Consider the following 27,432-nt stretch of genomic DNA (forward strand, 5'->3'; position numbering starts at 1 on the left):
TGTCCCCAGTGGGACATAAAAGCAGCTGGCCACCCTCTTCCCCACCCCTTTCCATCCCCTTCTTGCTAAATGATAATGTGGGAAGCCTTCCTCCTTCCCTGACCAGGAGTCAGGCTTCTTGCACAGTGATGACTCATCTTCAATGAACATTTGGAGAGATGTCAGGGCCACTGGTGCTTTTTAGGGCTCTGTTAAACATGCATTGGTGGGGGTGATTTCCAAACAATGGCCTTGGATCGGTATACAGTCAACCTTTGAACAATGAAGGTTTGAACTGTGTTGATCCACTTATCTCCATGTATAAAGAAGTTTGAAGGTCAACTGTAATTTCCATTCTGCACTGGGAATCCACATATGCAGAGAGCTGACTTAAGTTATTTGTGGATTTTAGACTGTGGGGGTGGTCAGTGACCTTAACCTCCACATTGTTCAAGGTTCAATTTCCTAGGGCTGCTAGAACAAAATACCACAAATTGGGTGGCTTAAAACAACACAAATTTATTATCTCACAATTCAGGGGACCTGAAATCCAAAATCAAATTATCAGCAGGCTTAGCTCCCTCTTCGGGTCTCAGAAAGAGAATCTCTTCAGTGCCTCCCCTAGCTTCTGGTGGTTGCCAGCAGTCCTTGGCATTCCTTGGCTTGTGGCAGCATCACTCCAATCTCTGCCTCCGCATCTCATGGTATTCCCCCTGTGCATATTTGTTCAAGTTTCCCTCTTCTTATAGGGGCACTCTGTCAGAGTGGGTCTCACCCTAATCCAGTATGATGTCTTCTTAACTTGATTGTGTCTACAAAGACCCCATGCCCCCAAAAGATAACAGAAGTTCTTGGGGTTAGGACTTGAACATATCTTTTCTGGGGGGGCACAATTCAACTCACGGTAATAGTTTCGGGGTAGAAGGAAGTACAGAAGAGATGAAAAAATGAAGGAAGGAGTTGAAGAGAAAGGAGAGGTGATCTATAAGTGCTTATCATACTTGCATAATTGAGTGTGACCCGGGGTCCCTTGGGAGTGGAACTAAACTTTTCCTTTCTGGCCAATCCCAAACATGTTTCTAGCTCATAGACTCACAATATTAGAGCTAAAAGGGGCTTCAGAGGTTCATTCACTCATTCAACAAACTTTATCTAACACTCTTTGAGGAGCTGGGCTTTCAGAGAGAAAAATGGTGTGAGGAAATTGAGGTGCAGAGAGAGAATGTGAATTCTCTAAAATGACACATCAAATGAGAATATAGGCGGGGACAGATTGAGGAATGGAGAGATCCTAAGACCCAGTCCTGAGCCCTTCTGATGCCTGTCTGGAAGGCCTGGGTCTGAACCCCTGGCATAGAGACAGATCTAGGTTTTTGAAGGGCGTTTGTGTTCCGAGGCTCATTATCAGCTCCCTCAAGCTTCCACAGGCCAGTCCAGTATTTGAGGGAATTTGGAACCTCAGACAAAGCGAGCATCATTTGCTCTCTGAAAATACAATCCTGTAGCCTTTCTTCTCTTTGGTCCAGTTCTCTATGGCTAATCTTGGAAGCATCTTCTCTGGGCAGCACAGCAGACTTGGCCATAAGGGAACTCCTTGAGGGCAGAGACAATGTCTTGTTCATCTTTTTTCCCCCTCAGTGCTAACACAGGAACTGTCATGGAAATGGCTCTCAATAACCATTTGTTCAATGAATGGAAGAGCATTGCTCCAGCTAGTACCAAGGGGGGCTATTTATTTCTCACGGTTTCTAAATCCCATGCTCTATGATGGTTGCAGAGTTGGTTTAAGATACCTGAATTCTACTCTGAAAGTCACAGGTCTTTTGACATGTCCATTTGTCACTTTGTTATTAGAAGATATGTCTTGCTTCTATTATCACTGGCTGATACAAATATTGTTCTGTCCCGAGCTGTCATTGCGTGAGATATCAGTTTGTAGCAGTGAGGCTGAAAACTGGGGCAGCCTGGGGTCAGAGATGGGGTCAACCCAGCAGGAGTTGTCAGATCAGAGCAGGGGTGAGGAGGAGGTCAGATGGGAGATCAAAGTCCAGGAACGAGGCAGGTACATGGTCAGTCTAGGCTCCCCTGAGGACGGCGGCCTGCGGCTGAGCCCCTTAGGAAAATGTCTCATAGGCAGATCCCCTGAGAGGGCTTTCTGCTTGTAGGTCCCCAGGGGTTTCTTTGTAGTTGATCTGAGTTTGCGTTCCCTCCTCACAAAGGGGATACAATTAGTCAACATTATTTGGTGGGCCTTATGTTCACACGATCAGATAAATTTCAAAATCCTGGAAGCAGCCTTATTCTAGTCGCATGGCCCCAGGCTTACTGCTAATTTTTGGATTCACAGTTTTAGAGCTAATTCTGGCTATGCATCAGAATCACCTGTGAAACTTGTTCAAATACAGATTCTCAGGTCCCACCTGCAGAAATTCTAGTTCTTCAAGTCTGGGGTGGGCTGCTAATGTCAGAGGCTGTATGATGTCGTGGTTGATAGTGGAGGCATCGGAGCCAGGCTGCTCAGATTTGCAATAGATCTACCACTAACCCAGTGAACGTGAATGAATTTTTTAACCATTCTGAGCCTCAATTTCTCATCTATGAAAGGGAATAGTAATATTTAGCTCAGTGATTTGATTAGTGATTTAATATACACATGCAAAGTCTTAGAATACTAAGTGCTCAATTAATGTTACTATTGTTATCTTTCCTTTTAGCAAGCTCTATAAGTGATTTAGAAGCACATTCATTAATTAATTCATTTAATATTTACCAAGTACTCCCTCTGCCAGGACCCATACTAGACACACACAGTCCTCCCCAGCCTATAGTCTAGTAGGGAAGCCAGGATTGGGAAGCATTGTTCTACCACCCCCTGCCTTCAGCTCTCTGAACCCTCATTGGAGTCTGAGGCCCTGGGCTTCACTTCTGGTGGTCCTTGGACACAATGACCACAATTTTATGATCCTGAAGTGGAGCAAAATGCAAAGAACAAAGGAGTCATTTGGACTTGGCATGGCATTTTCTAGCTGAGATTGGACAAATCACATGTAGAAGGTACCTTCTTTGCTGCCTGCCCAGTGTCTCAGTTCTAGGGATGGCCTTGCCCCTTCTGTATTCACAGGGTCGTCAGAAGAGCTGAACACACCTGTGATCCTGCCCCTTTCCCTCCAACTGTGGACCACAGATGACAGATCAGGGCAGGCACTGAACCCAAGCTGAGCCAATCACATTCCATCTCCAGGATCCTGGCATGGAGGGAGCTGAAGCTTTGCTGCTTGCTGCTGGCTGCTCTCCTGAATGGAGGTGATATAAACTCAGGAACTGAGTTATAAACTCAGGAAAAAGACGCAGTCAGTCTGCAGCAAGAAAGGAAAGCAAAGCCACTGCTTGGATTTCGCAGGGTACTGAGGTTCCTGATTGCCTCCCTGTCACTGTGCCCAGCTTTGGATTCTGTGACACATCCTCTACCTTGTAGTACAGTCCTCTTTACGTTGAAGTCAGTGAAGTAAGGCATCTCTCACTTTCACCTGGTGCCTGGAAGGTGGGTGGTACCCCCAGCAGCTGGTTCTCCCACGCTCAAGAGGTCTGTTTCCCAAGGGCTGCTCAAGGGAGAAGCAAATTCAAGGGTTCTGATCTACCGTCTTAAGACTAAAGACCCCCGGCCCAGCTCTGGAGCCTGTGGCCCTAATCTGAGGGAGCTTTTGGGTCAGAAAATTTTAGGAGCACAGAGAGGAAGAAAGGGCCTAGGGTTTCGAACACTAGTGGGGGCCTGGCCAAGCCTATCATGGTAGGGACCCCTATTTCTAACTTTCCTTAGTTAAGGAGGAATCTCCTGGTTTTGCTCTGTTTTTTCGTATTTACAATTCCTCAGATGCTGACAGCCTTTCTAAATTGAACTGGATTTCCACCACGCACCTGGAACTGGTTATGAGGACTTGTCTGTTTCCCTTGGGGATGGGGGTTGAGGTGGGGAGCAGGAAGGCAAAGTGCAGCGTTTCTGTCCTAGTGCTTTTTAAGTTTCTGGTGCTTTCTTTACTTCATGTCATAGAGCTGATTGATGTTACTGCCCCCAGAATCCCTTTTGATCAGCTAAGTATTAGTTCCTCCATTTTACAGACAGGGATGACATTTTGCTGGTTTATATCAGTAAAACCTCAAATGCTTGTTAATGAAGTGAAAAACTTTTTTTTTTTTAATTGATTGCTGCTTTAAGTCCCCTGAGTGCCCTTCCAGCTCCCCTTTGCTCTAGTTTCTTCCCTGGGATCCCCCAGACCTCTGCACCATCCAGCAACTAAAAGGTTAATACCTGGTTTAGCAGGGGCCTCCAGCACCCTCACTGCTCTAGAACTTGGGCTTAAACACCTGACATGTTTTCTGATTTGTTCCTGCCCCTGCCTCGCCAGTTAGACATTTTAAACACCCTCCTGTTTATTGTTAGGGTTTAGAAAAATTAACTAACTTAATTTCTCCTTTCACTCATTCATGCACTAAACACATTTTTATCGAGTGGCAGCTTTGTGCCTCGCCGGGGCTCAGCACTGAGGATACAATGATGGAAAGAACTAACGTGCAGTATGCAGATTAGTGTCGAGACCTAAAACACTAGTAGCTAAGCAGATAAGTATATAACAAAAACCTGACTAGTGCTACAAAACAGAAGCCCAGGGTGCTGTGAGGGAGAATCACGCAGAGACCCCCTTTGAGATGGGAGGCTTTAGAAGGACTGAAGACGTTAATCAGACGAAGAGAGGGAAGAGCTGTTCAGGCACAGAAGGTGCAGTGTTTGTGAGGAATGTGATGTTAGGTGAACTTGCCCAGTGTCACCAGGGGACAGGGCTGGGTTCTGGGTCCTCTCTGACTCTGAAGTCTGTGTTCTTTCTTTCCTCCTTGATTGTCTTGCCCTTGTTCATCCAGCCACCTTTCTTAGATCTTGGGTGGACCTCAGGTCTCCTGCAAATCCCTGCTGTCCTGTCCCTACCATAAAATATCACCTTTGTGATATAGGGCACAGCCGAGCCTCAGCAAGTACATCTTTCACTAACCCAGGCCGGCTAATCACAAGAGTTACAAAAAGAATGCCAGAGATATAGAGTCGGATGCATAACACGAATATATTTGGTACTGCTGCAGGGTACATTTAAAAGTGATTAAGATGGTAAATTTTATGTTATGTGTGTTTTACCACAATAAAATTTTTTCTAAAGGAACAGTGTTCACTCCTCAGCTGCACATGGTGTCTGTCTCAGGTGCCAGTCCTGCCCCTAGCCCCTCTGAAGGCAGCTTTGTGCAGGATCCCCGCCCAGCTCCTCCACCCCTGGACATAGCTGAGTAGCCCAAGTGTGGACATCTGACCCCAGGGCGGGAAATCTAGGGCAAGAACAGATGAGCCAAGGAGGACTTCTTGAAGGGCAGAAGATGAGGAAGCTGCTCAGGAGTGAGAGAGAACAACAGAGGCACCAAGAAAATGTGGCCTGACTGTGGCAGAGGCTGCAATTGCCCCCCAGTGTCCATTCCCTTTAGTGCTGGCCCACGTTTCATAAGTGGCTCCCTGGCTGATTGAGATAGGAGATGTGGGTGAGTCCAGATCTGTGGTGTTTGCCAATTTCTGTGGTGTAAATACTCCCACTAAGGCCAGTTTCAAGCCATACCAATGCACGTGGAATTGGGGAAAAAGTAAATGCAGTTGGCTCTTATTGAGCCTATGTGAATCACTACTGAATTATCTCCTTCTTTCTTTTACTAACAGGAAGTCCCTTTTGCATTTTCTCAGGGCACATGGCCACTTGGCTAGAAACTACTTTCCCAGCCTCCTTTTAGTAGCTATGGCCATTTACGTAAGATGTTGTCAATGGACTGTGAGTGGTATGGGCAATTCTCAGCACATCCTAAGGAACACTGGTTGTCCCTCCTCTCTCTCCTCCCTCCCACAGGCTGGGATGTGGGCCTGGTGCAGATGAGGATAACACCACAGAGGAAAGCAGGAGCAGCAAGTTGGAAGGAGCCTGGGCCTTCGGGCAACCTCGTGGAGCTGAGCTGCCTAACACCCTGAATCAGCCACTTACCTCTGTACTGTTTTATGAGAGGAGTAAATGTGTACCTTCTTTAAGACTTTTATTTTGGAGTCTCTTTATTATGGCAGCTTCCCCTGACCACTAACTAACACTTAGCCCTGAGACGACCTGGGATTTGATGCCTTTTGTGAATATCCTTACCACAAAACCAACCCTTCCTTTTAAGGTGTCCCCTGTGAGTCTCTCTATATCATAAGCAGAAGTGTATTAGCACAGGCTAGGCTACGCAGCAGGAATCACCCCTATAATCTCGACAGCTGCCCACAGCACCAACAACAAGGCTTCATGTCTCACCTATGTTCTATGACAGCTGCGGGTCATTTGAGGTTCAGCTCTGTCTTCAGTCTGTCTCAGACTAAAAGAGTAGCCCTATATCAGCCTAGAGATGGGAGGGAAAATGCCATGGTTGGACCTTGCAATAATTCTTAAGGCTTCTGTTGGGATGTGGCCTGTGTCACTTCTATTTACATTCCATTGGCCAAAGGAAAACAATGACCTAGGCTGACACCAAGGGGGCAGGGCCTTCCCAGAGAGGCATTGCAAGTCTCCTTGCAATGGGCTGAGAGAAGGAATCTTTTTACTGAGAGTCCACCAAGTGTTGGGAATAATAATACAAGCTACCACAAGAGCCTAAAGAGAAAAACATGCATTATGTCAGGGCAGGTGCTGTTATGATTCTCATTTTGCAGATGAGGAACCTGAGGCTTAGAGAAGATAAGGACCACACAGAACTCACTTTTTCTACGAATCACATTGTTGTTAATAAAACCTTGTACATATAATCTAGAATGCCCTTTGCCTGCTGTAGTCTCTTTTTAGAAGCCAAGCTCAGGAATCTGTGAGCAGCTTGCTGAAGCTCAGCGTGTAGAAAGAGAGGACAAATCTGCGGACTATAATGTTAGGAGGTTTGGGGGCTAGTCCAGAGGCTCTGCCGCTAAATCACTGTTCAGCTTCAGAAAGTTGTCTAACCTCTTTCAGTCTCAGTGGGCTGTATGTGGAAGAGCTCATCCATTCATCCATCTATCCATTCATCCATCCATCCATTCAACTCATTCATTCATCAAAGGTTTATGGCATGTCTTGGCACCAGACTCTGCTCTAGGTACTGGGGGTTCTGAGATGAATCAGATCCAGTGTTTTTCTCCAGGAATTCATGGTCTCTTGGAGGAGGGATATAGATAATGATAAAACCTGTGGGAAGTAGTCCTAATTAGAAAACAGGGTGGTCTAAGCTCTAAAGGAGTTATACAAAGATGCTGCACCAAGCCAGGGAGGACGTGGCAGAGCGATGAGCCTGCCGAATTCAGATGGGGGCCTTTGGGACATGCAGGAAGAAGCATCTAGGAGGCTCATGGATAGCGGCAGAGCCTGAGGCTGGGGGCGAGCTGTAGGTCTAGGATGTGGATTAGGGGTCATTCACAGTAGATGGTTCCTGAAGCCTGAGAGCGTGTGAGAATGTGATTTTCCTTCCATACACTGTCCCTGAACCCCCAGTGGCCTGACCGCATTGGGTGGCCACACACACCAACCTTTCCCAGGGAGGGTCGGGCCAGGGATTAACCTAAGCTGGTTGCAACAGTGTACATGTTAGCCCTGATAGGAACAAATGTGCAGCACCAATTCCGTTTTATGGCCTTGTCTGATGCTGGAGCACGTAGAGAGGGCACCAGGTCACCCTTGGTGCAGCAGGGACATAAATCAGCCAGTGGCCTGCTTCCTGAGGCCCCAGCCAAGGAAGGCAGGGCCTGCCCAGCCCTAACTGGGATCAATTACCGACTATTCCCCTGTCAACCCAAGTTTCCTTCCACAGACTCATGCAGGCCTGGCCCCAGGAGGCCCTTTGGAGAAGCAGCTCTTAGTTTGTGTCTGTGACAAGATGCAGAGCTCTAACCTGGACACGGCAAAGGAGGGAGAGCTGTTTGAAGAAGGTAGTCCTGGTGACAACGGAACAACAATAGCTACCTTCATAGAATGCACTGGGCCAGACACTGTGATGAGCACTTATATACATCCTTTCATTTTTAACCTCACAATAACTTTCTGACATAGGGTCTATTGCCAGCCTCATTTTACAGATGAGGAAAATGAAGCTCAGTGAGATTGAGTGGTTTGCTTAAGGCCACCCACTGAGGAAGTGTTGGAGCCCGGAACTCAAAAAGGAGAGGCTGGATCATGCAAGATTGCCTTGTGAATCGCTACAAGGATTTAGGGCTTTATTCTGAGGTCTGTTAGAAGCCATTGAAGAATTATAAATATGTACAGGAGTGATATATTGGATTTCTGCTTCTCAGAGAGAGGCTTTAGGCTGCCCATCTTGTTCTTCCCTAGTACCCCAGTGCATACAACAGGGCCTAGGACATAGTAAGTTTTCGAAAAATATTTGTAGGATAAGTTGTTTGCCCAAAGTTACTGTTTTATCCAGGCCTGCTTGATTATGGGAAACACTTTTGCTAGCACAGGCAGAGAGGATGTATTTTAGGGATAATTATGGATGCTGTCTATGGAAAGCCAAGAGCAGAGACTGGGACTAGGAGATAATCTTGGATCCAGATAAACTCAGGTCTCCACCAGGTGCCATGTGCAGGTGCAGTTTGCCTACATCTCACACACCTGCTTCTTTCTCACCTGCTGGCCCCTCACATTCTTAGGTTTGGTTTCCCAAGCACTTTGGTTTGCAACATGGTCCATTGTAGCCTCCCTGGCTCTCAGTACATTGTGAACTTTCCATCTTAGATCCTTTTTTGTTTTTTTTTAGTATAGTTTATTATGTTGTTATAGTAGTTCCAATTTCTTTTCCCTTTACTCCCCTCTTCCCAGTACCCCTCTTCCCTCTAGCAATCCCACACCTCCTTAGTTCACGTCCATGGATCGTGCATATAAGTTGTTTGACTTCACCGTTTTCTATATTATTCTTAGCTGTCTATTTTGTACCAATCAATTATGGTTCTTAGTCCCTACACCATTTCCCCATTTCTCCCCCCTCCCCCTCCCAGCTGATAACCCTCCAAATGATCCCCACACTTCTGGTTCTGGTTGTTTGCTTAGTTTGTTTCTGTTTTGATTTTTTTGATTCAGTTGTTGATAGTTGTGAGTTTGTTGTCATTTTAATGTTCATAGTTTTGATCTTCTTTTTCTTAAATAAGTCCCTTTAACATTTCATATAATAATGGCTTGGTGATGATGAACTCCTTTAGCTTTACCTTGTCTGGGAAACACTTTATCTGTCCTTCCATTCCAAATGATAGCTTTGCTGGATAGAGTAATCTTGATTGTAGATCCTTGCTTTTCATCACATTAAATACTTCTTGCCAGTCCCTTCTTGCCTGCAAAGTTTCTTTTAAGAAACCCACTGATGGTCTTATAGACACCCCTTTGTAGCTAATGCTCTGCTTTTCTCTTGCTGTTTTTAAGATTCTCTCTTTATCTTGAACCTTTGGCATTTTAATTATGATGTGTCTTGGTGTGATCCTCTTTGGGTCTAGCTTCTTTGGGACTCTTTGTGCTTCCTGGACTTGTATGTCTATTTCCTTCACCAAATTTGGGAAGTTTTCCTTCATTATTTTTTCACATAAGCTTTCGATTTCTTGTTCGTCCTCTTCTCCTTCTGGCACCCCTATGATTTGGATGTTGGCATTTTTGGAAATACCCCAGAGGTTCCTAACCCTCTCCTCATTTTTTTCAATTCTTGTTTCTTCATTCTGTACAGTTTGACTTTTTTTCTCCCTTATGTCCCGAATCATTGATTTGAACCCTGGTTTCCTTCCCTTCACCATTGGTTTTGTGTGGATTTTCCTTTGTTTTATTTAGTATAGCCTTCCCTTCTTCCCTTCTGTGCTTCCCATACTTAAGCATATCTGTCAAGCCTGTGAGCATCTTTATCACCAGTGTTTTGAACTCTGTGTCTGTTAGGTTGGCTATCTCCTCGTCGTTTAGTTCTCCCACTGGAACTTTGATCCGTTCCCCCTTTTAGGTCATACTTCTGTGTCTCCTCATGTTGACATGCTCTTGTGTTTGTTTGTCTCTGTGTCTTAGGTAGAGCTGTCACAGCTGTTATTTTTAAGGGGTGGAGCCTTAGGTATTCGTCAGTACAGGGTGACTCGTTTCACCACGCTGTGGCACTGTATGTGGGGGAGGTGTCTGAGAGGGAACACTGATGCTTGCTCAGCACTTGCCCCTTTTCCAGACACTTCTCCCGCTTCTGTATGAGACTGGCATCCCTCTAGCTGTTGCCCTGGCCTTTGTTCCCAGAGTGGGTGGGTCTGTGGATCTTCTAGGACCGTGGGGGCCCTTTAAACAAGCAGACTCTGCTGAGAGACCAGCAGTTTCTTCCTCCACCCCAACCCGCACTGGTTTGCACAGTCAGAAGCAATGAGGCTTTATTTTCCCTGGCGCTAGAACTGTGAGCTGTGCGGTCTTGTCAGGTGCTGGGAGTGCTCCCCAGGTGTCCCCCTCGACTTTTTTTAAATGTTTGCGCTTTACGCTGGCCTGCCACTGCTGCCGCCGCTGTTGCTGCCTCCACACTGTGTCTGCTCCGACCCAGCTCCGCCTTTCCTACCTGTTTGGATGAGTATTTCTTTTTTGTTGGACTTCCATGCAGCTTGATTTTCAGGAACTTCTGGTTGTCTCTAGTTTTCAGGTAGTTGTATTCCTTCTTAGCTGCGGAGGGAGATGCAGCGTGTCTGTCTAGGCCTCCATCTTGGCCGGAAGTTCCCATCTTAGATCCTTTTGGTAATTATTTGTTTCTTAGTTCAAAATATAAGAGAGAGAATCTTATTGGCCTAAGGAAAGCAGAAATACCGGAATAAACGCAGGATCCTATGCAATAAAAAGAAAGGAGGGGAGGTAGAGATAGTTGTTGGGAAGGCAATCAAGGGTGACCACTACATTACATAAAGACTTATTTAATCACAAGTTGTGATGCGTGCTTTGAGAGAGAAGTACAAGTGCTAAGACAGTGTAACAGGAGGACCAAAATCAGACTGAGAGTGGGGTAAACTTTAAGAGGCCATTGGATTGCCTGCGCTTAAGTCAATGCTATTTTACTTAGCATACAGACTAAGCTGCCATAACAAAAAGTTCCAAAATACAACAGCTTAAATGTGATATCAGTTTATTTTTTCTCATGGGAAAGGCCCACATGTGAGTCCATGGTGAGCGGGATTAGTTCTGTTCCAAGGAGGCATCTGGGCCTCAGGTTGGTCGGCTGATGCTTCTCTCTTAAAAGGAGGCTTGCACTTTTGGGTCCCCAGCATCCAGGGTAAGGTCAAGAAGTTGCTACATCATTTCTGATAACATCCTGTTGGCAAGACCTCACTGTGCCACACCCAGCGGCTGGGGCAGGTGAGGCCAGCTGGGAAGCCATGTTTTCTGTTACAACTCGGGAGGGTGTTAAAAAAAGAAAGCGGAAAAGGAGCTCGCTGAGGGCAAGTCAAAGTCTCTGCTTTGGGTACCCTGACCTTGGGGGAGGAGGTGGAGGACTCAGGTGGCACTAACTAGTTGGGTGCAGTAAGGAAGTCCAAGGTGAAGACAAAGGGTGCTCCCTTAGACATCTTAAAAGTTCCTGTGGCCCCAGAAGGGCAGGAGTCAAACTGTAGTGGGCTGAGAATGAGAAGTGAGGATATGGAGCCAGAAGTGTAAGTCAAAACTTTTGAGTTACTTGGAGGAGAAGGGAACAAAAGAGGCAGAAGTAGCCAAATCTAGAACAAAAGAGTTTTGTTTTTTTTTTAAGTCGGTAGAACTTTTAAAATATTTACAGGCAAAGAAAATTAGTTTAGGAGAAAGAGTTTGAAAGAGAAGTTAGCACCTTGTGCTAGAAAGAGAGCTCCTCCCAGAGCAGATGGGTGTCGGGGACTAAGAGCAAAGATGCTCCTGAGATGAACCTTGAACAGAAAGGGAAACATCTCTTCTGAGACAAGAGGAAGGCAGGAAGGATGAATGGTGAAGTGGGAGGATGTGGTTATATTTGTGGGTGTGAGGTGGGGTGAAGAGTCAAACAATTCCTGTCCCGTGGCTCCATTTTCTCAGAAAACCAGGGGGAAAGGGTTCCTGGCACAAAAGAGGTATTGGCAAATCAGGGAAGAAGGAATCTCTGCATCCGTAGATAGATTAAGTCAGGTCCTGGGTCACATGACTTGTTCCAATACAGCACCATGGAGCCTCCTGGCTTTTCTTCTAATAGGCCAGGCACACTGTCACCTCAGGGCCTTTGCACTTTCTCTTTCTTCTTCCTTGAATGCTCTTCTCCAGAGGGCTGTATGGTTCTCTCTCATGTTCTTCAGGCTTCTGCTCAAATGTTACCTCATTGGAAAGGTCTTCCTGGACCACACTACTTAAAATTGCAACTCCATCCCCATTCCTGGTTCTCTTCAATCTCATTTATTTCTTTATTTTATCCCTAGAACTCATTATTATGATACACATTATACATTTACCTAAAGTTGTCTTTTCTCTCTCATTAGAAATAAGTGGGCCTTTCTCCCTGAGCAACATGAGCTTCAGCACACGCTCCAGCTTCTCCACAAACTACTGGAGCCTGGGCTCCGTGCAGTTTCCCAGCCACCAGGTCTGGCTGGCTAGCAGCACGGCCAGCGTCTAGGCAGGTGCCGGGGGCTCGGGCTCCTGGATCTCGGTGTCCCACTCCACCAGCGTGCGGGGCAACTGGGGATCTGGGCGCCTGGCTGCAGGGATGGCCGGGGGTCTGGCAGGCATAGGGGGCATCCAGAGCGAGAAGGAGACTATGCAATGCCTGAATGACTGCCTGGCCTCCTACCTGGAGAGGGTGAGAAGCCTGGAGGCTGAGAATCGGAGACTGGAGAGCAAAATCCGGGAACACCTAGAGAGGGAGGGATCCCAGGTCAGAGACTGGGTACATTATTTCAAGATCATCGAGAACCTGAGGGCTCAGATCTTTGCAAATTCTGTGGACAATGCCCGCATCATTCTGCAGATTGACAATGCCCCTCTTGCTGCTGATGACTTCAGAGTCAAGTATAAGATGGAGCTGGCCATGCTCCAGTCTGTGGAGAATGAATCAATGGGCTCTGAGAGGTTATTGATGACACCAACATCACTTGGCTACAGCTGGAGATGGAGATCGAGACTCTCAAGGAGGAGCTGCTCTTCGTGAAGAAGAACCATGAGGAGGAAGTAAATGGTCTAAAAAACCAGATTGCCAACTCTGGGCTGACTGTGGAGTTGGATGCCCCCAAATCTCAGGACCTCAGCAAAATCATGACGGACATCCGGGCCCAGTATGAAGAGCTGGCTTGGAAGAACCGAGAGGAGCTAGACAAGTACTGGTCCCATCAGATTGAGGAGAGCACCACAGTGGTCAGCTCGCAGACCGCTGAGATAGGAGCTGCTGAGATGGCACTCACGGAGCTGAGATGTACGGTCCAGTCCTTGGAGATTGACCTGGACTCAATGAGAAATCCGAAGGCCAGTTTGGAGCACAGCCTGAGGGAGGTGGAGACATGCTATGCCATGCAGATGGAGCAGCTCAATGGGATCCTGCTGCACCTGGAGTCAGAGCTGGCCCAGACCCGGGCAGAGGGGCAGCGCCAAGCCCAGGAGTATGAGGCCCTGCTGAACATCAAGGTCAAGCTGGAGGCTGAGATTGCCACCGGCCACCGCCTACTGGAAGAAGGGGAGGACTTCGATCTTGTTGATGCCCTGGACAACAGCCACTCCTTACAAACCGTCCCAAAGACCACCACATGCAGGACTGTGGACGTCAAAGTTGTGTCTGAGGTCAACAACACCAAAGTTTTGAGGCATTAAAGGCAGCAGAAGTAGGGGATCTTTTTGCGGGGCAGGAGGCCAATAAAAAGTTCAGAGTTCATTGAAAAAAAAAGAAAGAAAGAAAGAAAGAAGTGCCACAACTCAGAGATTTTATATGTTGCATTTACTGCTTATCCCCTACCACTTAGCACAGTGCTGCACATAGTAGGCTATTGTTTGTCAGGTGAGTAATGAAAACTGCCATTGTGCTTCTAGCAACTTCTTTTTATCTTTCTTTTAAAAATTTTTTAATTTTAATTTTATTTTTTAAATCTTTATCTTTCTAGAAACCATGGTTTGTGTGCTTTGTTGTTCTGGTAATATAGCTTTTATTATTTCAACATGATCCCCTTTAATCTGACTTAATGATTTGGCCTTAAATTCTATTTTGTTTTCTCCTTCTTCCTCTTCCTCCTTCTTTTACTTCTTCTTTCTTTCTCATTGTTGGAAAATCTACAAAGTGTTTTGTTTTGTTTTAGGTTCAAAGTCATATTATCTTCTAAGAAAGAGGATGGAAGGCCAGAACCTCTAAATGGCCTAGGAGAATTGTTTGTCTCAGACAAGAGGTCACTAAAATGGTGACCCATAGGGAAGGCCATTAGTTTTGCAGCACATTAACTCATGATTAATAAAAATAGATACACACACATATCTACAAAACAACCTCCCAAAACACACATGCATGCACACACACACACACACACACACACACTTCAAAGGCTGGTTAGAGCTTATAAGGCAAACGGAACAGCCTTTGAGTGGAAGTGGGCCTGGCCCTTCTGATGAACAGAGAAGGCCAGGTACATCTGGGAGAGGAGGAGAGAGAATGTGAGAATGAGAGAGAGAGAGAGTTGTGGATGGTATTCAATGATGGCAGAGAGACAGGCAGGGACTGACTCAGCAAGGGCATTGTAGGTCAGAGTAAGAAAGTAAGCCTTTATTCTAAAGGTGATGGGAAGCCACTGAAAGGCTTAAGCAGGAGAATGAGATGATCAAGTTTATATTTTTAAAAGCTCACTCTGGATTCTGTGTGGGAAATGCATCGCAGGGGCAAGAATGCAAGCAAAGAGATAAGTCGGGATACCCTTGTGCTCATGAGGCAAGTGAAGATGATCTAGGAGCCCACTGATGGAGATGGAGAGAGGTGGGCAGATCCAGGATGGGTCCTGGTGTGGCACTGGGGCTAGCCGCTGCAGGGGAGCAATTGGAAGAGTCAGGAGTGTCTTTCAGGATTGTGGATTGAGCAACTAAATGGATAATGTTGTGCTATGTACTTGGAGCAAAGCAGGTTGGGGCAGGCATAGCAGAGCAGGAAACTAGGAGTCTCTTTTGGCTCAGTTAAGTTTCAATTGCCTATTTGGCCTCCACGTGAATATAACAAATAGTCAGTTGGATATAAAAGTCTGGAGCTCAGGGGAGAAGTCAGTAGTGGTGATACAGATTTGTAAAGTCATTGGCAGACAGATGGGATTTAAAAGCCATGAGACCACTGAGATCACCTAGGGGAGAGGGTGAAGAGGACAGATAGGAGTTTGGGGTTCCCTGGGAACATGGCTTTGTTAGATCAAGTTGTATGGGAAGGAGTAGTCTGGGGAGGGCAGGCCCTGCTGAGGTACAGACCAGGGATCCAACGGAACAGACAGGTGACAAGTGACAACCGTAAATAGGTAGCACACATAAGAATTCTCAGAAATTCTTGGGAAATGAAACCTGATAAGAGGATTTCCTGAAGTCTTAGAGACTGAGGGTTTAGATTATTGCTGCATATGTGTTCAAGGGAGGTGTGGCCTGCTAGCCAGAGAATCAAGAGGACATCATGGGTTTGTCTCCACCACTCCCATGAGGTTCCCAAGGACAGGGGCTCTACCTCCTTGGCCTCTGTACCCTGTGCCCAGCTCAGAGTAGCTGTGGCCTGAATGAGGAAATAGAGCGAATATCTAACAGGCTTTGTGCACCTTGTTTAAAAAAAAGTAGTCTAAATAATAGAATCTGTAGGCCAAAAGGAAAGGAGACACTGAGAAACCAGAACCAAATGGCTCCTAATCACCCATCCTTGCAAGCCCTTTTCGGGGATGTAACAGCTGCTACCCTGAGCAAAAGAACATCTTGCTTCTCTACCCAGGCCTGTGGAGAAACTCACTAGTCCCCAAGCAGAGCATCCCAGCAAGGCCACAGCATAGATGGGGAACCATATGGAAAGGGATTTCTGAGAAGTCCCCAAGGAAGAAAGATGCAGGCTTCTCCTTCTCTTTGAGTTCCTGCAGTGAATCCCTGGTGGGGGGCGGGGGTAAAGAAAGAGCATCAAAATCAGCAGGGCAAGAGGGACCTCGAGCAGATGTAGTGGGTGGTGGGAGTAGGTGGGAGGGGGTACATGTGACTAGAGCAGGGAGGGGGGGATCTTCTGTACCGTCCAAACCCGGCCTGGTGTGTTCCCTTGGGGTGGGGTGGCCACAGTCAGTCATGAGAACGTATTATAGAAGCAGAGCTGGCTGTTCAGGACAGAGGAGAAAGCTAAAGCAGAGATGTGGGAGAGGAGCTACTGGCAGGACTCCGACTGCTCCACTCCCTTCCTAGCCCCAGCTGATTGAGGGTCCCAGGAGACGCCCCCCCCCCTCAAGTCCTCCCAACAAATTGTGTCTGCGGAAGTCTGAGTTGATTTCTGTTCCTCATCACAAAAGAACCTCAAGGAAGATGACAGAGAAGCCCAGGTCTCTCCTGGACGGGCGGGCCTCTTTCACTTCCCCAGGAAGGGGGCTACTGCTGCGGGACCACAGGGAGCTTGTCTCAGCAAGTTCTGCCTGGCTGCCCTGCTGGATTCCCATTTGCTCTGTTTATCCATGAAAATATGTCCTCATCCTATAACCCTTGTGTAGACGCTTCTCTCTGTCCCTGTGGTGTCTGACATGACAGGAAACGAGGGCATCCTTCACTCAGGACTGTCTGTGAATTACACCTGAAACACCAAAGCCACAAAAGCAACAAAGAGACTTGCAGTCAAACCCCAACAGTCGCCTGGAAATCCAAATGGGGAAGTAATAGCTAGGACGTTCTCACCTTTTACAGAGGAACAAACTAATGACCTCGGGGACCTTGGACAGGCCACTGAACTTCCTTAGGCCACAGCTCTTCCTCTGGGGAATGTGTGTGGGTGGTGAGGGGGACACACAGAAACTGGGTCAGAGTGAAAACTGAGCCTATGTCTGGCACATAATACATTCTCCATAAATGTTAGTTTGTTTTATCCTTTAGAGGAGTTCTGGGTAGCCATAAAAAGGGATTCTGGGAAATAAAACATTTCTGGGTTTACATTGTTTAAAGTTCTTCTCAGGATGACTGGTACATCCAAAGGTGTAAGAAATGAGAGCTACATGAAAGATTTTTTAAAAGTATATTTTATTGATTATGTTGTTACAGTAGTCCCAATTTTTTTCCTCTTTGCTCCCTTCTGCCCAGTAGCCCCCCTCCCTCCAGCAATCCCACCCCCCCTTAGTTCATGTCCATGGGTCATGCATATAAGTTCTTTGGCTTCACCATTTCCTATATTATTCTTAACTTCCCCCTGCCTATTTTGTACCAACCGATTATGCTTCTTAATCCCTGCACCATTTCCTTATTTCTCCCCCTTTCCCCTCCCAGCTGATAACCCTCCAAATGATCCCCATACCTATGATTCTGTTCCTATTCTGGTTTTCTTAGTTGGATTTTATTTTTATTTTTTAGATTCAATTGTTGATAGTTGTGAGTTTGTTGTCATTTTAATGTTCATAGTTTTGATCTTCTTTTTCTTAAGTAAGTCCCTTTAACATTTCATATAATAATAGCTTGGTGATGATGAACTCTTTTAGCTTTACCTTGTCTGGAAAACACTTCATCTGCCCTTCCAGTCTAAGTGATAGCTTTGCTGGATAGAGTAATCTTGGTTCTAAGTCCTTGCTTTTCATCACATTGAATACTTCTTGCCAGCCCCTTCTTGCCTGCAAAATTTCTTTAGAGAAATCAGCTGACAGTCTTGTAGGCACCCCGTTATAGATAACACTCTGTTTTTCTCTTGCTGCTTTTAAGATTCTCTCTTAATCTTGAAACTTTGGCATTTTAATTATGATGTGTCTTAGTGTGGTCCTCCTTCAGCCTATCTTGTTTGGGACTCTCTGTGCTTCCTGGACTTGTATGTGTATTTCATTTGCCAAATTTGGGGAGTTTTCCTTCATTATCTTCTCACATAAGCTTTCAATTTCTCACTCTTTCTCTTCTCCTTCTGGCACTCCTATGATTTGGATGTTGGCATGTTTAAAGTTGTTCCAGAGGTTCCTAAGCCTCTCTTCATTTATTTCAATTCTTGTTCCTCATTCTGTACTGGTTGACTGTTTTTTTCTTCCTTATGTTCCAAATCATTGATTTGAGCCCTGGTTTCCTTCCCTTCACCATTGGTTTTGTGTGGATTTTCCTTCATTTCATTTAGCATAGCCTTCATTTCTTCCCTTATGTGCTTGCCATACTTAAGCATATCTGTCAAGCCTGTGAGCATCTTTATCACCAGTGTTTTGAACTCTGTGTCTGTTAGGTTGGCTATCTTCTTGTCGCTTAGTTCTCCCACTAAACCTTGATCCTTTCCCTCTTTTGGGCCATACTTCTGTGTCTCCTCATCTTGACAGGCTCCTGTGTTTGTTTGTCTCTGTGTCTTAGGTAGAGCTGTCGCATCTGTTACATTATAAGGGGTGGAGCCTTAGGTATTCGTCAGTATGGGGTGACCCATTTTACCATGTTGTGGCGTTGTATGTGGGGAGGGGTCTGAGAGGGAACACTGATGCTTGCTCAGCATTCACCCCTTTTCCAGGCACTTCTCCTACTTCTTTATGGGACTGGCGCCTCTCTAGCTGTTGCCCTGGCTCTCATTCTCAAAGTAGGTGCGTCTGCAGATATTCTAGGACCGTGGAGGCCCTTTAAACAAGTGGACTCTGCTGAGAGACAGGCAGTTTCTTCCTCTGCCTCACCCCCCACTGTCTGCACAGTCAGAAGCAATGAGGCTTTATTTTCCCTGGCGCTAGAACCGTGAACTGTGCGGTCTTGTCAGGTGCTGGGAGTGCTCCTCAGGTCTCCCTCTTGACTTTTTAAAATGTGTGACTGTGCTTTCCAATGGCCTGCCGCTGCCGCCACTGCTGCCACCACCACACCACATCCTCTCTGCCCTGGTTCCGCCCCTCCTACCTGTCTGGATGAGTATTTCTTCTTTATATCTTTGTTTATTAGACTTCCATGCAGCTCGATTTTCTGGAACTTCTGGTTGTCTCTAGTTTTGAGGTAGTTGTACTTCTTCCTAGTTGTGGAGAGAGATGCAGCGTGTCTGTCTAGGCCTCCATCTTCGCCGGAAGTCCTGAAAGATGTTTAATGCTGGGACAAGAACTGAAGCAAATTTAGCAATCAAAGCCATTGCTTTTGTGTTTGTGTGGGGTGGAGCTGTGGGTCGGATGTTTCTGCTTTTTACTGATCATTTTCGTGATGTTACCCAAATTCTATTATGCAATGAAATCATGGGTGCCTTGTTTGTTTAAAGATTATTATTTGCTGACTAGTTAAGAACTCACAGAGAAAGTGATCACTGGGTTTGGGGAGGAACAGAAGGTTGTGTAGAGAGGAGATCAAGAGACAACGTGGGGATAAAGGATCTGGGATTGTGGAGGCAGGTGAGATGGGTGAAGAGAGAGAGGAAGACAAGAGCCCCTCCAGATAGGGGCCCCCTGACCAAAGCAAAGGCATCTATTTCATTTCATTTATTCTTTTATATCTTTGCAAAGCTGGTTGCTCAGCTGTTTTTCTTCCCAGAGCAGTTCTCTGGGCAGCCCTAACCAGACCACCCGAGAACTGATCTGCCTTCGGCCTCCTTCCATAAACTCCTCATATCACAGTGCAGGGAGGGCATGGTAAGACCTCTGTCTTCTGAGTGTGTGGGCTGCAGTGGGCCAGGAAGGTGAGAGGAGGACTCTTCTAGGCTCCAAGAGCTTCTGTTTACTTCCTGTGTCAGAAGTGGAGGCTGCTTGTTGCCACTCCACCCCCACCTGGCCTGACCATGACCCTTGGTTCTGATCCCAGCTTTGCCATCTGCTCTCCACTTGGCCCTGGAAAGATCCTTTCTTCTCTATGGGCCTCAGTTTCCCCATCTGAAAGGGAAGGGGTTGGATTAGATGAACCCAGAGGGCCTTTCTAGCTCAGGAAGTCTGTAAGTCTCTGAGGTCCCTGAACGACTGGGGAAAGAAAAGGGACAGGGGCAGGAATCCCAGTGTTTCCCATGAAACCTCCCACTTGGGGAATTAAGGTAAAACAGGTTAATCTCCTGGTTACCAAAACAAAAGGAAATGGAGGCAGTCCCATTCTAATATTGTCTTCCTTTCTACCTGACTGCAAAGCCCACTCTTCTCACTTTTAGATAAAAGCCAATCACCACAGGGGAAAGCTTATAGTTTTGCATTCTTTACCTAGATGCTCTGGATTATGTCCTAGGTGATGACACAGTTGAACATGGACTCAGGAGTCATCCTGTGCTATCATGGTCTGTTACATGTCCCTCTCCAATGAGACTCAGAGCCCTCCAAGGGCAGAGGCTAAGTCACAGTTAGCTGTGTAACACTAATAAATGTTAGAGGGTTGAGGGGGCTCCTTTACCATCCTGACTTATGAGTCAGTTGATAAATGTGCCAAAGAATAAACTCTCATCTTTACTATTATAAAGCTTATACCAGGGGGATCCCCCCCAAAACAGGAATTTATATATAAAAATTTGTGTATTTATTTTTACATGTTTGGACTTCAGTTGCCTTTAAGGGACACTCTATTTGATGCAATATACTCATCAAGACATTTTTCAATGCTCAAAACAGTTTTTGAACTCGTTGATTTTGATGCCTTTTAGTGCTTCTGTTTTTTGTTTCACCTCTTGCACATCAGCAAAACATTTTCCTTTGAGGACTTTTTTCATAGAGGAAAAAAAGTTGCTCTGGGCGACATCAGGTGAATAGGGAGGGTCATACTGTTTTTGGTCAAAAAGTGATGAACATTCAGCATGGTGTGTAAATCACCCATCATGAAATGGGCAAATGTGGGGAAAGAGTCTAAAAAAAAAATTCCCTGAAGCCAAATGCAGCCTCTCACAACAACACCGGCTGGTACACTGATACAGATAGGTTCCTAGAACCTAGATACAGTGAGTACCTAGCAGGGGAAGCCTATACTGTAAGGGGCCCACCCTCCAGAAGATAATTCCAGTTTTTTGGGGGGTCCCTCCTTATATGGCTTAGAGACCTTGGCTTAGAGCTGCAGGTGGGCTTCCTAATGGTGAACCCTAAATTAGTTTTGTGCATCCAGTTGTAGACAGTGCAAGGAATATTCACATCTCCCCATGTGAGGTCTGTTCTTTCAAAACTTGGTGCATGAAGCAGATTAAAATGTGTACTCCCAAAGGGAATGAAAGAGGGAGGCACAGACTTCCACATCTCATGTTCTCTCCTAAATCATAAATAATGTAAATCCTACTTCTTTCCTGAGCAGGTGTGAAGGGGGGAAGACAAGTCTCGAGGTTCTTTAACGTGGAAACAAACATCCCAAGTGCATAAGAAGCATTGTCCCTTAACCACAGGATCCAGGCACATATCAAGCACTCAAGTTTCATGCAGGGCCATAGATATGTATCATTTCTTTGTCCAGCACCTGAGCCTTTTTCTCTGTTTCCTTTTAGGGTAGAGAATCCACCCACCAATAGTGAGGGAAGGAGAGAGAGAGAGAAAGAGAGAGAGAGAGAGAGAGAGAGAGAGAGAGAGAGAGAGAGAGAGAGAGAGAGAGAGATACCTGGAAAAGTCCAGCCATTTTTAATACAGTTTGTGCCACATTGATGTAACGTGGCAGCCAAGAAGAGTGGACTAGAATGTGCATGTGTGAACAATAATGACTTCACTGGACTAGTCAGTGAGGGCTGTAGAGACGCTGTTGAGTGAGCATCTGTACTGTGTGGCTGTCACATTCAAAATGACTGAGTAGAGCAACAAATCTGCATCAGATTTTGCCTTAATCTTGAATATTCCTCCCTGGAAAATATTCAGATGATTCAGAAGGCTTTTTGGGACGATGCAATGAATGTAGTGCGGATAAAAGTGTGGCACAAATGCTTCAAAGATGGCCAAGAATCTGTTGAAAGTGACCCACATTCTGGAAGGCCTGAGAATGTTGAACGTGTATGGACTACAATCAACAAAGATCAGCGACTGACAGTGAGAGAACTAGGTGCTGATCTGGAGATTCCAAAAACTACTGTGTCTGAGATTTTTTGTTTGTTATTCACATTTAGGCTTATGATGCATCTTGAACGATCTTTTGTGAAGATAAATCAAATGATGACTTTTTTTTATCTACCAGGTGACTAGGTATGGTTACTCCTGTTTAGGGACTCTTGTTGGCAAGAGATCAGAGGGAGGGGAAGGGAGATCAGGGAAATATACTGGTCCTTTCCTTCCTGTGAGGTCCCCTTAGGTTAAGTTTGTGCCTTGCCCAAATGTCGTTGGTTCTCAAGGTAGCTGGTCCTGCAAAGCTCTTTCCTTTCATGTTCTGATAACTTCTCTGAGTCCTTATTCCTTTAGTTCTAGGAGTGGTGACAGCTCCTATGCTTGCCAGCCCTGGGTTCCAGCCCTATCCCTTGTGGTCGCCCTCAACCCTTCTCACATTCCTGCGATTAGCTACAGACCTCTTAGAGAAGTACCGGTTTGCATGTGCTGTTTCCTCTTGAGACTCTGACTAATGCACTGGTGTATTAGAAAAATAAATTTAAAGTATGTAGTATCCAGCATCTTTTCTAAACACTTTTTAGTTTTAATAGTTTGTTTCTAGAAATTCTTGGAATTCCTATGTAAACAATCATAGCATTTTGTCAATTGTGACCCTTCTTGTTTCTTCAAATACTTACACTTTTGTAAATATCTATTTCTTTTCTTATTTTCCTGGCTAACACCTCCATTATAATGTTGAACAGAAGTAATTATAGTCATCTCATTCCTGGCTTTAAATGGAATGCATTGAATGATTCATCATTAAGAATTTTACTCTCTGAGTTTATTATTATTTTTAAATTGTAATCAGATATTGAAATGTATTGAATAGTTGACTCCATTGTTTGAAATAATTATCAAGCCCCTTTCTTTTTCTCTTTCTGCTCTCCTCTGGGGTCCTGGCTCCATCCTGATTATGCACATCAAGGTCAAGGCCATGGCAATCATTCTTCTTATCCCCAGCCTGGAAGGGCAGGAATGGAACTCTATAGTCCTCTTGGGTAAATCTTGGGCTTTTTGGAGTATCCCATGTGGAATATTACAAGATGTTCACTAAGGCATCATTTCGATATACTATTTTGCTTATAAACCATCTGCTTTTTAAAAATCCTGATTTACTCAAGCCTTCCTTTCTAAAGTAAGGAGAGCAAGTAGTAAAGGGGATGATGCAGAGAGAACCCTCATTCTGACACTTACATGTAATTTAGAGCAGTCCTAGGCAGCAGGCATGAGTATGCTTAGCTTACAGACGAGGAAGCTGAAGCTCAGACAGGTGACATGCACCGCCCAGGACAACAGCAGAGTGGGATTCTGGGCTTTTGGCCTCCAAGTTTTTGCTCAGAAACGCTTGCTCCTCATGACAGAGAAGTGAGACCTGGGTCCTTCCTCCCACGAGAGTACTTCTGCTTTTCCCTGGTCCTTGGATCTTCAGCTCTAAGCATCGCCTTGTCTGGTCCCACCCTCCCTGCAGTTCTACAGTCCGGAAACATTGTGGCCCCCAGACCCTGTTTCCAGATCCTCCTGGGTACACTGGAGGCTGAGTATCCTGACAGTGGTGTGAGTATTGTGTACGTTTGTGTGAAGTGGGGGAAGGGGTCTGGGTTCCTCTCTGGAGAAGAGGGGAGCAGAGAGTGAGGTTCTGATTCTGGTCTCTAGACTAGGCATGGGGCTGAGATGGTTGGACATTTGCTGCTGCCTAGTTTGCTCCTGCTCCTTCCCCTGGCCATGGGCTGGACTACTTTCAACTGCTTAGTGACCAAAGGCTCCTGGCTGCATCTTGTCTCCCGTTTCTTCCTCTGCTGCATGGACTCCAGCCTGCCCCCCCTTGCAGCATGCTCTGGGGTGACCAACCTGACTCAGGCCTTGGAGGCTGTGCCGCAGAATGTAGAGGGAATCTGTCTTTGTGGTTCCATTTCAGTTCTGCCTCTGGATGCCTTCTCCCACTCCCCTGGCCTCAAGGTTTTGGGGCTGTCTCTGCATCTCACCAAGCTCCTGCCAGGAGCCCTCCGGGGCTTGGGGCAGCTGCAGCAGCTGTCTTTCATGAGCCATCATTTTGAAGACCTCTTCCTACCCCCTGATGCCTTTGGCAACCTGAGCTCCCTCCAGTACCTACATTTCTGGGGCTCTTGCCTGGATAGAAATTCGGGTGTCCGGTTGCCTTCCACTCAACGACGACTTGGCATCCAACGCAGTTGCCTTCAGAATGTGGGGAAGTTGTCAGACATCTTCCCAGACCTGGTGCTTGGTCCCTCCTCTGGTGATGCCTGGATTCTGGATGTGGACCTATCATGTAATAAACAGCTGAATATGTCCAGCCCTGGGGCCCTCCAGGGCCTCAGGGTGGGGACTCTGAATTTGGACCATACCCAGATGAAGGCAGCTGCGGTGACGGGACTAGGGCTGCAGAGCCTGGATGCCCTGTCTGTGAAATATACTAACACAGCCGAGATGCCTGCTGAGGCAGTTGCCCACTTTGAGCTGCAAAAGCTGAATTTGGAAAACACGCGGATAGGGCACATAACTGTGGAGGCCCTGGCTTCCTGCCAAAGCCTGAGGAGCTTGAGTCTCTCAAGTGGCCTGACTGACCTGCCGCCAGGTTTCCTGGCTGCCCTGCCCAGGCTTCAGAGACTGCACCCGAGGGGCAGCAAATTGCGGAGTGCCACGCTGTGCACAGATGAGACAGGGGCTGTGTCAGGACTGCGGGTGCTGGATCTGTCCTACAATGGGCTGCAGAGCCTGCCCCCAGGCACGTTCTCCTGTTTGCTCCACCTGAAGGAGCTGCTACTTTGGAGAAACGAGCTGGATTGTCTGCACGGCCAGACATTCCAGGGCCTGAGGAGGCTGGAGATGTTGGCCTTGAGTGACAACCCACTGGTGGCCCTGGGCAAGGGCTGGTTGGCTCATCTGCCTGCGCTGACCGTCCTAAACCTGCTCAATACCAGCATTAAGCTGAGCGCAGCCTGGGATTTCTGGGGCCCAGAGAATCTGGACAACCTGAGACTGCAGTTCCCCTCTGGCCCTCCTGGGGTAGTGCTGTCCCGGCCCACGAGGCTGACCAGCTTCGAGCTTCATGCAGTGCCAGGCAGGAAGCGTTGGAAGCTGGTTTCTCCAATCTTTCCATTCTTGCAGACCCTGACTCTCAAAGGTTGGGGACTACAGCTGGAGACCCAGAATGTCACCAATATCTTCCCAGCCCTTCGTCAACTCGTCTTGCTTGGCAATAGCTTGGAGGCCCTCTGCTCCCAGGACACCTCCAGCCTCTTCCTCTGGCAGCTCCCCAGACTCCAGTATCTGAGGGTACAGGGTGATGGGTGCAGCCCAAGGCCCTGCTGCATCACTGGTTGCCCAACCTACAGGAGCTGAAGCTGCAAAGACTGTGGTCCAGAGCACGGCCCCACCCTGTGCAGCTGGAGGAGCTGGTGGGTGAGCTGCCCAGGCTCCAGGTGCGGCATCTGGTCCATACTGTTTTGGAGACACTGTCTGCTGCTGCTTTCGAAGGCCTGGGAAGTCTCCAGGTCTTAGTACTAGACAGGAAGACAGGCATAGTGCTGGATGGCAGTCTCCAGGAGCACAGTCCCCAGATGCCACAGTACATGTATGTTCTGAGTTCCTCCTTGGCCGGCCTGTGCGCCAATGCCTGGGTGGGGCCCTGGCTTGAGCAGTCCCCCAGAACATACATCCATATAGCATCCACACCAGCTGTGCCAGCCAAAAGCTGGGGGCCTCCCCAAGAGTCCCCTTTTCCCCTTTCTATGGAGTCACTGCCCTAAGACTTTGGGGTTGGAACTCTTTTTGGGCAGCTCTGCCCTGCTGTTTCTGCTGATCTCCTTGCCCTTCTCACAAGAAGCCAGAAACTCCTGGATTCTCTACATCCAGGCCCTGTTCAGGGCTTGGCTTCAGGATCTCACAGGTTGAAAGGGCAAGGGCAAGAGGTTCCTCTATGACGTCTTTGTGTCCCACTGTAGGCAAGACCAGGCCTGGGTGGTGCAGGAGCTCCTGCCTACTTTGGAAGGCAGTGAGGGCCTGCGCCTCTGCCTCCCTGAGCAGGATTTTGAGCCAGGCAAGGATGTGGCTGATAACGTGGCAGAGAGCATGGCAAGCAGCCGGGTCACGCTCTGCGTGCTGAGTTGCCAGGCCTTGTGCACTCCACGCTGCTGCCTGGAGCTCCACCTGGCCACCTCCCTTCTGCTGTCTGCTCCTGACCCCCTAGTGCTGCTGTCGGTCTTCCTGGAGCCTGTTTCCCGCCACCAGCTCCCCCGCTACCATAGACTGGCCTGGCTGCTCCACAGAGGAGACTATTATGTGTGGCCCAAGGAAGATGTGAGAAAGGACAACTTCTGGGCTTGGCTGGGGAGCAGGCTGGGGTAAGCTGGCCTGGGCTAGAGTGAGTGCATGTGTTTTGGAGGGTGGGGATGGGAAAGAAAAGACAGCCTGGCAAGGAGGGAGTGGATCTGTGTTAGCGCATGTGACCGAACTGAGCTTCTGGGAGGCAGGGGTGTGCGTGTATGCTTTTAGAACATAGGTTTTATGAATACAGGCTTTGGGAAGGCTCTGGAGGCTGCATGAGAAAATCTGGGGGGTGGCAGGTGACCATGAGGTATGTGATGTGATCTCAAGACATCCAGATCCTCGGTAAATTTACTAAATACATGAAATGATTGGTGTAATGGGACTTTTTCTTTTTTGATGGAAACACACATGAGGAAGAGGGTGAAGGCGCTGGGATCATGGAAACTGTAGCCTGGAGGAAATAAAGTGAGGGAATTCAGGGAGAGTCTGGGAAAGAAAGGAAAGCTCTGAGTACTCCTAAGCTATGGAATGGGGTCCAGGCCAAGTTAAACCAGACCTTCAAGGGGCAGAGAGTCCTCTTTTGCCATCTGGGTTATAGAGGTATTGGCAGCTGAGGACCAAAAAAGTTGGGATGCTTGCTTCCCAGGAGGCAGCAGACTGATTGCCTATTCCCTCAATGAAACATGAAGGGATGATCACACCTATCGTCTAGTTTGAATCTCATAGCAACACTGGGAGGAGGAACCCATCTCCTTGGCACTCTGTGCTTCAGCCATGCTAAACTACTTGTAGCTCCCAGGACACCATGCTCTCCTGCCTCTGGGCCTTTGCAAATACTATTCCTTACTCCCAATTCATTTCTTCTGGGGAAGGTCTATGGATCCTTTTTAAAAAAAATATGCTTTATTGATTGTGCTGTTACAATTGTCCCAATTTCTTTTCTTTTTGTTCCCCTCCACCCAGTGACCCCCCCTCCTTCCAGTTGTCCCCCCTCTTAGTCCATGCCC

The 27,432-nt window shown here is 47.0% G+C and overlaps 1 protein-coding gene and 1 pseudogene across 1 annotated transcript; both read left to right on the forward strand.

The window, feature by feature from the left end:
• Nucleotides 1-12,536: 12,536 nt before the first annotated feature.
• Nucleotides 12,537-13,829, forward strand: LOC150014563 (keratin, type I cytoskeletal 18 pseudogene; annotated as a pseudogene).
• A 9,980-nt stretch (nucleotides 13,830-23,809) lies between these two features.
• Nucleotides 23,810-26,518, forward strand: LOC150014564 (toll-like receptor 12). The gene is given in 3 exon segments (XM_090271537.1): nucleotides 23,810-25,475; nucleotides 25,478-25,827; nucleotides 25,829-26,518. Coding segments are annotated over 3 exon segments (2,706 nt in total).
• Nucleotides 26,519-27,432: the final 914 nt, after the last annotated feature.

This window comes from Furipterus horrens, unplaced genomic scaffold (assembly GCF_987537825.1).
Source record: "Furipterus horrens unplaced genomic scaffold, mFurHor1.1.pri manual_scaffold_3, whole genome shotgun sequence".
NCBI classification, from domain to species: Eukaryota; Metazoa; Chordata; class Mammalia; order Chiroptera; family Furipteridae; genus Furipterus; species Furipterus horrens.